Raw genomic sequence first — 16,130 nt, forward strand, 5'->3', positions numbered from 1 at the left:
GTGAGCAATAACACTCCAAAATTTCTTTCCCTATGGAATGTGACTTCTTGTTGGTTGACATTTATCCTTTAGTTTCTAGAGCTACCACAAAGATACTGTGGTCAGTATGTTGTTGTTTACTTTGGGTTTCCATTTGGAAACAAGGACCTAGAGTATCCTAGTCCACCATCTTACTGATGGCTCTCCTCAGCACTAGTGTATTCAAAAAATATATTATTACTAACAGCCTTCAGTAGGTAATTCACTTCCTCTTGTTACCTTTAAAAATCCTCTAGATGACGAGTAAATACTGACCCCTTTCACTTGGTTAATATGTAATGACACAGCAATAAAAATCAAATGACTTATAATCTATCACTGGCAAATTTAGAGATGACAGTTTATTGTCACAGTATTTCTAAGTGCTTATTTTGCTTGATGATTCAACTATATACAGTACTTTATAGATCTTTATACCTCAAGCGTCTGCAAAGTGCCATATTACTTATGCTAAAAAATTGATGACCATGACGATGCCACTTATATAGGCTATTTCTCCCTGGGCTAAAAGCATGACCTTATTGTTTATAAAACTTCTAAAAATAAAGTTGACATCATATTCTTGAACACTTAATGAAAAGAAACTACAGACCTGTAGATAACTTATGTTTCCCTGGTTATTTTATGTCCTTAAAGATTATAAGAATTTTATCTTTGGAACCATCAATCCTTGAACAGAGAGTCAAAGGAAATTGAGATTTATTTAGTTTCCTCCCATCAGGAATATCTATCCTCATGCATTCTAAAATGCAATTTCTGTAGCAAGTACCCCAAGTAACTCCATTTGTTTGGGATTAAGAACCATGTTTCCTCAAATGTACCATATATTCAGTTTTTTTCTAGCTTATGTTTATCCTTTGTAGATAATTTTCAGTTTTCTGACTCTTTAGTCAACCTGAATAAATTATATACTTTAATCATTCTCTTACCCCACATCTAGTTATTCAAGAAGTAACTGCAAATCGTTCTTTTAGTTCTACCACAGTTGTCCCACCTAACATCAGTCCCTTTCAGCCTTCATATCCCTCATATTATCAGTTACATCTTATGAAGGCACTGCTTTGTGTGTACCATCACCCCACTTAGAGACTCTGTATTACTTGGAGCATCTGGGTTGTTCAGTTGGTTGAATGTCTCATGATTTCAGCTCAGATCATAATCTCAGTGTTGTGAGATCGAGCCCCACATCAGGCTCTGTGCTGGGCATAGAGCCTGCTTAGGTTGCTCTCTCTCTCCCTCTGCACTTTCCCAGCTTGCACATGCTTGCTCTCCAAAACAAAACAAAACAAAACAAAAACATAAACAAAAACAAAACAAAGAAACCTTCCGTATTACCTGTTGGATAATGGTCACAGTCCTTCATGACCCTCTCTAGTTTAGCCTTGTACCACATCTCCACATTTATTTCCCACTAGTCCCAACATGAAGCTCGTGTTTCCTGCAACTTTGCTTGTCTCCAGACCTTGAGGTATGTGCTTTTTTCTTGAATTTCCACCCCAGTCATCACCAAATTTATTATATCTTTCACTCATTTAGAATATATTTATTGTTTACTCATACCTCTTCCATTAATCCTTCCCCAAATAATTTAGTACTCAATGTGTTTTCATTTTTTGAGTAGTTACCAATTTATCCCATTCATTTGGCACATAGTGGTTTCTTGGCATATTTACTTAAAGTTCTCGTTTCTCTATATATCATATCAACTAGACTTATGTTTCTTAAGGCAAGGAAATAAACAATAAACATTTTCATTGTTGTAGTGCTCTCAAAGTGTCTATATTAACTTATTGAGTAGGTATTCTCCTTGATCATAAGAACAATGGTGGATAATGATAATGTTTACTCAGGGAGCACTGACAAAATAAGTAAAAATTAAGGACTGATTTCCAGAAAACACACACACATAAACATTGTTCATAATCATGTATTAAAACACTGAAAATTTATAGAATAAAGTCAAAGGCATTCTCTATGTTTCTCTAATGCCTGCCGAATATATTTTAGGATTTGTCAAGGAGTCTCTGATTTCAAGTTTCTTGGCTGGTCTGAAGAATATTTACTTCCTTCAGCCTGTTAAATCATAGTAGAATAATGCACAAAACCGGAAAGTGATGCCATATTCAAATCTTAATAAGGAAGGATGCCAATAAATTCACTGGGTGGTAGGTTCAGCTTAGGACCTGGCTCCAAGAAGTCATTCCATAAATACGTGTGAAGGAATGAGTGCCGATGAGTGCCTCTCTCAATGTGTATGCAAATTAAGGGGGCAGTCTAATTGAAATAGCTGTATAATAGTGTTGAAAACCGTCTACAGCATTGATTGTGATACATCATTTTGAGTCCAGATGGTGAGTAGGATCATATCTTAATAAAATTTTAACTAAGCTTCTCTCCTTCCCCAACTCCTAGGTCTCTTCTCTTTAGGACCTTGCACCTAAAATAACACAGCATATGTGTCCATGACTCCCGATGCATTATCATGTTGCTAAGAAACACACCTTATTTTACCCAAAGTCTTCTGGAGACATAATGTAATATGCTAACCTGTATGGATCATTCAAATGAAGGAGTTTTGGGCACTCAGATGAACATTTAGGTTTTTTTTTTTTCCCCCTCACTTCTCAAGCCATAGCTGAAAGACTACAGCCAACTTTTCCTTGCTAATGGGACAGAGGCCTTCTTTTCAAAATTCAAATATTTTGTAATTAATGAGCCTCCCTACAAACCTTGACTTTTTCCAGTTTTTGAGAACACATTATGTTTCTTAAGTTTATCCCAGGGCTGAATATGGCCCAGATAAGTCTCAGACATGACACTGTCATTTTAGATTATTTGAAAGTGAATAAAAAACAAGTAGGAAAACATGAAATAAAAACCAAAACAATTTCTAGACTGTAGAGATGATGCAGAGATATCACCCTTTTACCTCCAATTTCTAAAAAACAAAATGCACTTCTTTTATTAAGTATGCATTAAAAAAAGAAGCATTCTTCAGATGTCCAGATTATATGTGTTTATTTTGAGTTAGTGGATACAATGGCATATTAGATACCAGCACTCCAAGCTACACCTATGTATTTGCCTCTAAACCTTCACACGTCGTCAGTTTCCATTCTTCTAACATTCCACCACTGGGCCTCCTATTTCTAGCGATACCATAGTTCACATTTTTTAAAGGAAAAGAATTATCACCATATTGTGCTTCCAGTGCTCCCAGAAGGATTAGAATTGTCTCAAATAAGTGTTTATTTTCAGCAAAGGGGGAGAAATTGAAAATATGAGCACTAGTAATGGCAGTACTACAAGAGAAAGAATAGAATACAGATTAAAAGAGACATTTTGGCTGGATGAGTTAGTTTCTCCTTAGTAAAAAATCCACATAATATCATGGATGTGACTTCAAAGTTAAATTGTTCAATTTGTGGGCCACACACTTGAGCGTATTGGCTAGTACATTTTTGCACTGAAACAGAAGCAATACAAGCTTTATGTTCTACCATTACACTTCCAGATTTTTCACTTATTAAGATACCTGCCAACCTAATGATTCTTGCATGCATTAGAGTTTGCTTTTGTAGAATTAAGTTTATTATCCCCATCCCACCCACTCCCATAAACATTGCGATGCGAACTCTTTGCCCAATTTTATGAGAATGTTGCAAAGGACAGCTCTGTGCCACCTCAGGACAGGTAGTCCCTGTTCCCTCCCTGGCTACTGATGAATCAGTAGTATTGATCACATCTTATCTTACATGCAAACAGACACTGCTCCCTTAATTACCCCATGCCAGAGGCATACGAGTCAGCAGGTATGCATACAAAAACGGGATTAAAAAGAAAAGGAAAGGAGAAAAAATGCTTTCTTTATTAAAGCCTATCGTCCTAGAATGAATCCATTGCTTTGAATTCACTTAAAGCCTGTACAGGCGAAATGTGTTTCTTCTGGGAACCTCGTCTAACTCGTGTCTGGAATTCTTCAGGTTTTTCTCTCTTCACAAGGGGCTTCTTCTCTGGAGCCTTCATCTTCCAAGACACAACTGGTGAGTTGACAGCTGCTGTCCCATAGACCTTCTGGTATTTGGTTGAGGCCACATAGGATGCTTTCACTGTGAGGACAACAGCATTCATCAGGTTTTTAGCTGCCTGGATGAGTGATGTGGCACTGTCCAGCTAAAGTGGGAGGACAAAGAAATACATCTGGGTTAGTCACAGCACATCATTCACAAGATGGCGGTGTAGCTGCACAGTTCAAACAGTGTTGTGCTTGTGCAAATATTCAATATTGACCAAAAAGAGAAAATTATTACGTGACAAAGTGAACAAGCTACAAAGAAGTCATTCTCTTCTATACTTAATCCCAAGGTAAAAAGATTAAAAAAAGAGGGTACTCTATAAGGCACAGCTTTCTAAAACTCCAATACCTGGAAAGCCCAAGCTCTTTTTAGCATGTAAGAATCCCAATGTAACAAGTTTTCCAAAGTGGAACATCTCATGTTATTACATTAGGCTGATTGGTAACAGTGACAATTACTCAAATGTTTAAAAGGCATTTGGCAGGACCTGCAGAATAAAAGGGTATTCAGGGTCACATCTCAGTTGTATGGCTGTTCCAGTGGAAGTATCTTTTTATAGAGCATTTCTAGAGCTTGAGCTCAAGATTCGTAGGGATGCAGGCAGCTAAGCAGAGAGACATAGCCATGCTGCACTGCCTTTCATGAGGTATTCGTTGGGCTTGAATATTTATTTAACTATTTTCAGGTCTTGAACATTCCTCCTACAAAAATAATTATGTTAGGTTCTTGTAGGTCAGAGAGCATTCAGTAAGACCCTTATAGCCACATGCTAATGAAATACTGATGCTCACTCTGTGGCAAACTATTTTAAGAACTTTGTATTTCCCCATTTAACTCACAAGCACCCTAGAGGGAGCAGTTATTGTCACTGCATTTTATGATGAGAGAGCTGGTGCATGTAGAGGTCTTATAATGTTCACAAGTTTATACTTGCTTAAGTGATGAAGTCCTTAAAGACTGTACCGTAATGCCACACTGTTGGGTAGGATAACTTTTAAAATACTACAAGTCACAACTTAGAGTAGGTTTAGAAGCTCATCGTTAGACTCTAAGACCAGGTATGTTTTTATTTCACCTCTTTTCTGTCTTTAACCAGTTTGGCAGTGTGGTATATATATTGTATACAAAAGCATTCAATATCTGTTTCAACCTGCTTCACTTCCTGGACTATATATGCTGGAAAAGTTCAAAACTACATTTCCCAGACTGCCTTTCAGCCAGGATTTTACAAGTGACCTAGTAAAAGGAAAGAATTAACAGTTGGCTAAGGAAATGTATCCATTGCAGTTAAATGAAGAATTGTAAGAATGTTTCTCCTTGTTGAGATTGATGGGCTATAGCTGCATTAGCAAATGGGAGTTAGATATATACAACCTTCTCCCTGCAAGGTGATTAGCAAAGTTTTTAAGCTAAGGGACCTAACACTCTGTGGTTCCCCTATGTGATGTGACCTGCTCTCACTTTAACTTCTTGACATGTTTTGTGACCAAAGTACATCCCATGCAGTGACTGGACACATTAGAAGTTATATCTAAGGCCTCTGTGGTGCTGTTGCTCAGGCTGTTCTCTGGCCCATATATTGATTAGAGCTCAATAAATGTGATGCTAAACTTAATTTTTTTTTTTTTTGGACAAATGAGCTCTCAGTACTCCCGCCACTAAAGAAGCTCATAAAGTCAGATCATTGGGGAAAACAATGGAAGATTCTTTCTATGCGTGAATTCCTTGTAATACCATAGAGTTGAGGTCTCACTATTAAAAAAAAAAAAACAGATTAAAGGTCATTATTACATTGACCCCACAATAATATAAAGAAACAGAGTTGTGGCTTACAGCCATGATTCAGCAAATAGATAACTGACTGCTTTGTGAATTAAATCAACCAAATGCATAAAGTAACTACTTTACCACATCTATTACACTGTACAACGTGCACATATACCAAAATGACTGCTTATCCCATAATGTTTAATTTATAGAGCACAGATTTTGAAAGCTAGCTCAGGAAAAGCAAATTCTAGATTATTCATGTTAATAGAAGAGAAGCCAAGCACGGATTAGTACAGTGATTCTCTGAGTATAATCTATGAACCAGCAGTATCAGTATCACCTGGAAACCTGTTAGGCCACTCTCAGACTTCATGAATCAAAAATGTGTGATCCAGGGGATGCTGATGCATGCTAGAGATTGAGAACCACTAGATTAATGAAACCCAAGGACTATCTGAAGGTTTATTTCATCCAGTGATTTCAGGACTTTGCTCATACACGAGTTTGGTAATACCAGGGCCAGTTACATGGCTGAATTTGACTTTTTCATCTTTTCCATTATACCCCCAGGTAGAAGTGTAAATAATGAAGAAAGAGCTAGATAGCAAATGTTGGGACAATTAGATCAGTCACAGTTTCTTTAGAAGCTAGATAACATACCCCTTGGCCAATTGGGAGTTTCCTATAAGTCTGTCAGGTTTCAAAAATGAGTAAGAGTCATTCATAAAGTGAGTTAATTCTGTTGTGTACCATGGGTAAAGAGAGGGGAGAATGGTATCAGGGACAGTTCTGTTGATTTGCTTCTGAGCAATAGAATTAGTAGAAGTAGAATAAGACAAGATGCATCTATTGCATTATTAAATGGTTCTCTGAAAGCAAATCTTGGGATAATTGAGTGGATCCAAAGAGAAGAATTACAAGTAATCTGGAAATTTTTACCACAGATTCCATTTTCAGAAAGATGGTGTCTAATTCTGCAGCAAAAATATGATAGCCTGTCTCTTCTTCAGAACCCCTTTGCTCTCCCAGCCTGATGCAGGAATCCTGTAAATAAACCTAATACATTGATTGAGAGTGAGACAGCTCTGAAATATAAAGCCAATGATTTCATTCAAGCTATCTGGTAGGGTGGATACTGATTTGTGGCAAGGGGTAAGCTAGTGAGTGAGGAACCTGGTCAGCTAAACCTGAACAAATTATACTGCTAGACAATACTCCCAACCTAAAATTATAAGAACTGTTTCTTAAAACTTGAATTCCCAAAGGATAACTTTGACCATTCCCCTGTACCCATTTTAATGACAGATCACTGTTGGCACAATCAGAATTTGTTTTATTTAAAAATGGCTCTCCTTTATGCTTGTCCAAAATAGTACTGAGACCTGGTTTCCAACTGGCATGTTTTGTTAAAAATTCACTTTCTAAAGAAAGTACACTAAAAAGACTAAGGCTACATGGTAAGAATTTTTTAATACAAGGTTTAGGAAAACTTAGTTAATATAACTGTATTCTGTTTTGTGATTTGTACTGTAACTATGGCATTTCAAACAAGGTATGTAAATGAATATGGACAAATGAAGTCCTAACAAGCAATACTAATTGGCTACTTAGGAGGTGTCTGACCTTGCATTTGTCCTTTTAATTAAACTGCATAGTTTAAGTTCCAAAAGTCCTTGAAGTAGGAATGATAGAACGTTTAGTGAGGTAATAAAATTGCTCCTGAAGTAATGGGCAAAAAGTTGGGGTCAGGACCTCTGTTTTCCTCCAAAACTTACCACCTGAACCACTATTTAATTTCCGGGTCTTGTTTTTCAGTGACTACCTTATCATTCAAAATGAACCTATCTCAATTATTAACTCTGTTTGGGTGGAAGCCTGTCCTTAAACTTGAAACCATTCTATGCAAATCAGGACTGAGTCTGGTGAGAGCCACCATTTCACTTTTGACTCTTAGTGTCACCTTGAAGCCTGAATTCTTTGTGACTAGCTCTCCTGGCCTCAGTTGTGCTCCTGCCCAGTGCTCAGCCTTTCTCAGTCCTGGCTTTTGGGCATATTCCTTGCTTGGATTCACCCTCATGGCACCAGTGACTGAAACCTGATTCCTGCAGGTTTCTCTTATACTTGCTTAGTTTCTCCGAAGCACATTCACAGTTTTAAGGCCTGGTTGTGCTATTAGATGGAGCTCAGCAACTTTTGTGCTCTAAGCCTTTACCAGGGCTGATGTTCCTAGCTTTATAACAGCCTTAAAGTGGACTGGATTTCCACCGTTCCTCAAGTTAGCTAATACATTCCTTAATATGTACTGCTTAAACTCTGAGTAAAACCCAGACTTGTATCTTTTCCTGCTTGAGTCTTTTTATTCATATTGGACATTCCATTCAGTCCCTAGATCTAGTCTAGGAGAAGTGGCCTGATTTTCAGTTAATTTTAAAAATATGACTATGTGTGAGTCTCTGTCTGAGTCCCCTCAGTTTCCTTTCTTACCTGTCTCAGGGATGGTTGTGAGAGTGAATGTAATACTATTATGCCTAGTTGGGCTGCAGAGGGGCCTTACAGCTTGCCAAATATCACATCGCAGCTAGGTGGTAAAGCCAAGACATAAGCCCATACAGCCTAACTACAGAGTCCATGGCTCACCATTGTTTGATGTCACTTCCCAGAGCCATGCATGGCAGATGAAGCCACAATCTATCACATTCTATCAACCTATGCTAGAATAATTAATTCTCCCCATTTAATCTCATACGTGTCTGCTGTCCCTAACCACAGAACCAGGCTTCTCCTAATTCTGTCATTTTTTAAAAAATATCAAAGTACTATTTTAAAAACGTAACAGATGTTTTCCTCACATCTTGTTCTATTACAGTCATGAAAAGCAAATAAGGGTGGGGGAGCTGTTTCATAGCCATTTCTATAGGGTTTTTCTAGCTCTTTTTCTGCCTCTGTACTAGTCTTTTCTTCTTAACCCCACTCAAATTCTAACAGATTTCTCTTTCCCTACACCATTCTCATTTTGTGATTTGAACATAGAGAAAGAGGGAAGACGTTCTTCCATTGATTGATATTTGTGTTGTCTAATTCCTTATGTCAAAGATAAAGATTGTCAGGGGCACCTGGGTGACTCATTTGGTTAAGTGTCCAACTCTATTTTGGCTCAGGTCATGATCTCACAGTTTTGTGAGTTTGAATCACATCAGGCTCCGGGCTGACAGTGCGGAGCCTGCTTGTGATTCTCTGTCTCCCTCCCTCCCTCTCTGCCCCTCCCCGACTCACCAACTCTCAAAGTAGATAAACTTAAAAAAAAAAAAAAGATGAATATTTTCACGAAAAGTACTTTCAATGACGCTTAAAATTTACAGCATCGTCTGTAAGAAGATTTCTAAAACCCCATGTTGTAAATTTTACACCATTTCCTGAATATGGGGGTTATACCTTGCAAGAGTTGTTCAGTTTCAAAACACATAGACTTTGACACAATTGTAACTGTGTGACTCAACCAAACTCTCCAGTGAAAGTGCATCTACATTTCTGGAAATGCTGAATTTTCATTTATTCTTTTAGTCTATTCCTCCATCCTTCTACCTGCACAGTTATTCACCTAAGTATTTCTTTAGCTACTTACTATATATTTTGTGCCAACCACTGTGCTTGTGTTAGATATACATACACAGACACAAAAACCACAAGGTTTAATGCTCTCTGATAAGTGATCTACTAGGATGTAAGGTGCTAAAGGGAGAGAGACAAAATAGGGTAGGAAAATTGTCATTGTGGGGGTGATATCCTAAACTCATTTTAATGGATTAAATATGTGGCTATTGGTGACTAGATGGTTGAGTGATAAAAAAGGAAACCTTGGAATTCCTAGTTAATATACCTGGGTATATATTGACGCTCTTAACCCAGATGATAGAAATAAGAGGAAAGTGGAGGTGCTACAATATTAACTCTGGACATTCTGAATTTGAGGCATCTGTGTTACATGTCAGTGAAGTTATCAAAGGGACAGACAGTTGAAATTATGAGAATGAAACTCTGGAGGCCAGTTTTAAGAAACCACATGTTTTCTTTATATTGGTCTTCCCAGTTATTTCATGAGCAGTGCTCTGCATCCTATAGGTATTTATGTCAATTTCTGATTTCTTTTCCCTTCATATTCGTTAGTTAGTGTTTTCATAAACGGAGAATAAAATGATGAATGAAATGCTGAATCAATATTTTCTCTGACCAATAAGTGCAATACATCCAAAATTTTTCTCAGCATTATACTTTCAGGATCAAACCTAACATCATCAAGGAATATCTTCACTATTCCCTTGACAACCAAGGCTACTTTCTGTTAATTAGCAATCCTTCACCCTTGAAAATAATGGTGAGCTTCCTGGGGCCATCCAGCAATGAAATAAATGCAATTTAGACTTAATATCTACCTTTAAAAACACATACAGCATTGTCAAAAGTCCAAAGTAATGTAAAAGAGGTGGAGGGAAACACGGTTAAATATATATGACACAGGAAATGTCTTAGGATGTTAATTTATGAGGGCCAGATATATAATTACAGAAGAAAATTAGGGTTTCACTATGTGTTCTGCATTAATCCATTTTAAGATTGTATACAGAGATAGAAATATAGTCTGGAAACAAATCTATTTTTAAAAAATCTGATTTTTACCAAAAAATAAATAAACCATAAATGGTAATTCATGGAAATATCCAGTACCAAGCAATCTGTCCTTGGCTTAAAAATAATGCAAATGACATGGGACTACTGGCTAAACTAAACAGAATAAAAGAAACCAAATTCATTTCAAGATAATTTTGATGTATAAAAATGAAGGAACATTACTTAATTACCTCAGAAATGCCTGGGGCAGGGAACCCAGGACCATTCGGACCTAGGCTATTTATATTTTCTCAAGTCAGATCTGATAGTGCTAATGATTTTGAGAATGCAAAAATGGTTCTGCAAATATGGATAGAGTCCATTTTAGCCTCTTGCAAGATATTTTAGTGGAAATAACATAGTATTCATATCTAAGAAGTATTTTAATGGGACTATACTATACATGATCAGGCCGGGGATAGTGTTTTGCGGGAAGAAAGTTGTAATGAGAGAACTGACAATAAATTGAAAGTAAACACTTTGAGAAAACTGGAATCATTCTACTGGAGCTGGTCATTTATTTATATTTAAACAGTTATTGCCCCAAAAGGAGTCACAAATTGCTTGCAGGAAGAAAACAAAACAAAACAAAACAAAAAAACCCCAAAAACCCACCTTTGCTACAAGTCTGCTTTCCTGTTAATGAATGGGAGGTTAGAAACCCAGAGTATTGGAGCCTATTATCCACCAAGAAGAACATTTCATGTTTTAAAAATCCATGAGGCTTTGAAAAGATATTTGATCTCCTTAGAAACTGTGATACATTTGAAATACCTGCCTACTTCTTCCCTGGTCTATATCAGTAACACTTTTTAAAAGGTCTAGCAAGTCCAGGGTAATAAATAACTCAAGCAAACAAAGGCAGGGTGAAAAGGTTCAGCCTAACCAAATCTTTCCCTGCTTTATGGATGTTTACACACTTGCAAATAAGACAACTCCTTTGTGGTAAACCCTCATTTCAGTGTTCTAGTCCACTCACTCTTCATCAAACAACAGTGAACTAAGTTAGCAAAACCACATTCCTTCTGGATAATATAGTGACAGTGGTGAACATAGGGCAGGAATTTGCCCCTCATCATTATGGTGGCCCTGGCAGGCATTATTAGTTAGCTGTGACACTTTGCTCCTTCAAGAGCTGCTGAGGCGCATGGAAAAAGAAACTTCTTTGCCTCCTTTCTCCAAGAGGTCACGTTTTGACAGAGTTGTTAAGAACTACTTGACACAGCTTATAACACAGTTTCATCATGTACTATATGTCTACTTCTACATTTAAATGGAATTAATACCATTTTTTGTTTCTACCAGATTGTTGACAAGTATTTTTATCTAAATGATGGTCTGTTTATTCTTGTTCCTATAGCTGATACCATAACAGGAGTGGTTTGATTAATGACATCATTAAACAGAAGACGTAAGTATTAAATGAAGTTCAAAGTATGAGGGAGATTATTTTAAATCGGGTGATAAAAATTAGCTGAATAGATTAACAAGTATGGTATTTGATGTGAAATGATCACCATTGGTATGCTGCAATAATCCTCCAAGAAAAAAGTGCACCAAACCTGGTAACATTAGAACATGTAATGATCCTTCATAAATGACAGCTACAGTACTATGGGATAACTCCTGAAGAGTTGGCTTAATCCCAGGGGTATTCCCATTTCACTGTGGTATCTTGAAGAGCAAATGTTTTACAAGTCTAAGTAGTGGATCAATCACGACGTAGAGGATAAGAGGTCTGTAATTTTTTTCTACAGGGCTACTTGAATGATGCCAGGGAGGCAGCTGGTGCTCTCTGACTGCTGAAGGCCAGTTGTTATGAAATCTGTATGTAATGGCTCAAGATTAAGTTGGCAAAGGCCTTAGGAGAAAAGCAGTGCCATCTAAGGAAAAAAAAAATCTCCATAGCACTGCTGAGAAATTTACCAATTGGCTTTCAGATAACTTTTTCAACTGGACAAATTTGTGTCTTTGTTTTTAATTCATTTAGGTAGGTAGTAGTGCTTCATAGTCAGCCACTCCACTGATTAACTGTCTTCATTTGCATTTTTTCAATTATAGGTAAGTAAACCTTGGGGACTCCCATGAAGGCTTAATTACAGTCAACAAATTTCCTAAATATGGCTTAGAGCCATTTTTTTCTCACTATTAAAGGCAGAACAGGGGCACCTGGGTGGCTCAGTCGGTTGGGCGGCCGACTTCGGCTCAGGTCATGATCTCACGGTCCGTGAGTTCGAGCCCCGCGTCAGGCTCTGTGCTGACAGCTCAGAGCCTGGAGCCTGTTTCAGATTCTGTGTCTCCCTCTCTCTCTGACCCTCCCCTATTCATGCTCTGTCTCTCTCTATCTCAAAAGTAAATAAACGTTAAAAAAAATTAAAAAAAAAATAAAGACAGAACATTTTTTTTTTTCCCTCAACCCACAACAAGGCATTCTTAGTAACCTTGGAATCCCAAGGAGAAGTGGGAATATCAAGAGGTGTTGGCCCTTGGAAAGTTAGGAACACACATGTCTGTTAATCTAGGACTCTGTATCTCTTTTTTCTATGTTTCTTCCTTCTCTGATACTTCAAGATTTCCTGACCCAGAGCCTTCTCTGGATTGTTGTCACATAACAAAAGAACCTTAGGCAACAGTGGTGCCAATAGATTTTTAGGCACCCACAGGACTGGGAGATATTCCTGGGTCAAAAGATCATCTTTGTGTCACATAAATATAGCACGCATTGATTGCTGATCTTATCATCTGTTATCATGAGCATGTCCTCACTACCTAGTATGAACCTTGGATTGTAACTTGTCAAAGGACTAACGCTCCTTTTCACCTTCCCTGTACGAAAGCCAGCTAGTACTACCTTTGACTGATTTCCCTAAGCATTATCATGACTGGGAGACATACCTAAGACAACCTATTGATACATGATGAAGACTATTTAACACCTTATGAAATGTCTCCTAGGCTCTAGCATGCAATGTGCAACAATTCAGAAAAGAATAGACAAAAGTCAAGGACCACAGATTTGGATGCTAGAAGACTGTGCTTGGTGAGTAAGCATAATCAGAAGGCCTTTGATAATTACTTTCTTTTACTTCCCTTCACATTCGACCACTAGGAGTTGTGATACATGCATTATTTATATGTCAGGGAAAGTAAACTCTCATCCAGCTCAAGACCCTCCCCTTATGGTGGGGGGGGGGGCTTTAAAGAGCTGGTTGAAGCTTTTGTTGCTATGTAAATTGTAGATAAACAGTCTTTTTCCTCAGGCGGTTTTGTTGCCTCTCCTCAAGATCCTAGACCCCTTTCCCAATATATCCTTACATATCAGGTGCAACCTCCTCTTCTCCCCTCACATTTCCATATTTTCCTCCCTTATAGTGAAGGAAAACTTGGGCTCTGGAGTTCAAACCCTACTTGGACTGATACTGGCTGTGTGATTTTGAAAGAGCTACCTAACCTAGCTCTACCTCAATCATCCTAGAAAGTACTTGTTTCATTTTTATTTAAAGATTTTAAGTATTAAATGAGAGAATGCCCTCAGAGCTAAGTGTCTGGCAAATGGTAGGCCCATAACCAATTTTAAGCTTTTATTATTGTTGTGATCCATGTTTCCTTAAATGACTATTTGAGTCCAAAATGATCTTTTAAAATTATATTTCTTGGATTCTACTTCCTCTTCTTCACTTTCTCCTTTCAAGGTTCCCCCTGCTATCATGCATTTGGACTTTCTCCAAACCTCTTACTGAAGTTACCGCCACTTTGGCTTGCTCTCAATGCCTGTATATAAGTTTTAATGTGATAGGGAATAAAGACATGAAGAAATTCACAAGGGGAATAGAAAAGATTAGTATGTTTTCTAATACTACTAAACTCTTCAGAAGGAGGAAATTATAAATCAAGATTCAGTACAAGAAAATATGGGGGTGTTACCTATATATATGACACTCATAATGTCTAAGAACATTTTGGGCTTGATTGGGGTTGGAGAAAGACTGAAAGAAGAAAAGAAAATGGCTATAGTTAGAGATATAGAGAAGGTAATCTAGTCTATGAAAGTGATATTTACACCTCTAATTTGAGAGGCAACAAAAGAAATAGTATGAAATATTTTCACAACCACTTACAGGGTCTAAAATTCAGGCTCCCAATTTCGGTCAAAATTTCTTTCACCAAAACTGGTACCCCTTTCACTAAAATCAAAGGCACCAGAAATAACAAGTATTGGTTGGAATGCAAGCTGGTACAGCCACTGTGGAAAACAGTATGGAGGTTTCTCAAAAACTTAAATTACAATATCCAGTAATTCCACTATTGGGTATTAACCCAAATGAAACAAGGACACTAATTTAAAAAGATACATGGACTACTCTGCTTATTTGAGCATTGTTTATAATAGCCAAGGCATGCAAGCAACCCCAGTGCCCATCAATAGATGCAGTTTATATATACATGCACACAATAGAATATTAGTCATCTATATAAAAAGAGTAAAATCTTACCATTTACAACATAGATTGACCTACAGAATATGAAAGACAAATACCATATGATGTCACTCAAAAATAGAATTTAAGACACAAAACAAGGCAAACAGAGAACTAGTGAGTGCCAGAGGAGAGGTGAATGGAAGGCTAAGTGAAATAGATGAAGAGGACTGAGGTGGACATTTATCATGGGGAGTCCTGAGTAATATATAGAATTATTGAACCATTATACAGCACAAAATAATGACACTGTTAATTATATTGAATACACAAAATTCTAGCATGTAACAGTTACACAAAAGGAGCCCCTTTTGGCCTAGGAAGGCCCATCAAACACTGAAGATCAACCTCCTAAGCCTGGTGCTTAATCTCCATCAAAACATGAACTGGGTTCCCTAGACTGGTTTTCTAAAGTTTTAAAGGTTTCCCCACAAAATGATCTCTCTTCAATTTTTAGCCCACTGGATGTAGGACCTGCCATCTCTACTTAAGACTGACCTATCTTGTCATCTAAATCCAGCAAAAGACTCACAGTTTTGGATCTATATATTCTTTAGGGGTACTGTCAAGTCCTATCCAACAAGCTTCCAATACTGTTGCTACCTTTCACTGGACTGTGCTCGTATTTATCAAGGAAGTAAGTTACCAAAGGGTAGAATTTCAGAATAGATCTTCCTTCGAAAAAAATCTGGGGTGATTAGAAGTCAGAATCTAAGGGAAGTACAGTTCCTGAGCTGTGGTCTGGGAAGGCCAGGAGTAGGACAGGTGAAAAACAAAAAAACACAGTGGAGAACCTCAAGAAAAGCTCTACTTCTCAATGCTCCAAGTCTCTTCCAAAACCAATAATGCAAGGATGGTTGATGTTTATCATACTTGCTACCATTTCTTCCTTCACTGGTACATTTAGTAGGCATGGCCAGTAAACAATAGCCCTTTGTCTTAGACATGATCTCAGAATTCTCAAAACACAGCCCAATCAATCACTAGCAATTCATGAGAGTTACCAAACAAGATAAAACCCATTTAAAGAACAGGGCATAACTAGAATAAAACTTAGGAAAAAAACATTTTATGAGTAAAAGCAAACATATAGTAAAGGCCG

The 16,130-nt window shown here is 37.5% G+C and overlaps 1 protein-coding gene across 5 annotated transcripts in view; it reads right to left on the minus strand.

Annotated features, from left to right (window-relative positions):
* Nucleotides 1-3,040: 3,040 nt before the first annotated feature.
* The window catches only part of CTNNA2 (catenin alpha 2), a 1,103,782-nt gene continuing 1,090,692 nt past the window's right edge, over nt 3,041-16,130 (minus strand). For 3 of the 5 annotated variants that reach the window (XM_058683538.1, XM_058683541.1, XM_058683543.1), the window contains 2 exons: nt 6,825-6,941; nt 3,041-4,212 (listed from right to left, as the gene is read on the minus strand). In XM_058683538.1, the coding sequence (XP_058539521.1) occupies nt 3,925-4,212; nt 6,825-6,941 (405 nt within the window). In that variant the 3' untranslated portion in view covers nt 3,041-3,924. The remainder of the gene's footprint in view (nt 4,213-6,824; nt 6,942-16,130) is intronic. The other 2 variants (XM_058683540.1, XM_058683542.1) reach the window with 1 other exon arrangement.

This window comes from Neofelis nebulosa, chromosome 9 (assembly GCF_028018385.1).
Source record: "Neofelis nebulosa isolate mNeoNeb1 chromosome 9, mNeoNeb1.pri, whole genome shotgun sequence".
Lineage (NCBI taxonomy): Eukaryota > Metazoa > Chordata > Mammalia > Carnivora > Felidae > Neofelis > Neofelis nebulosa.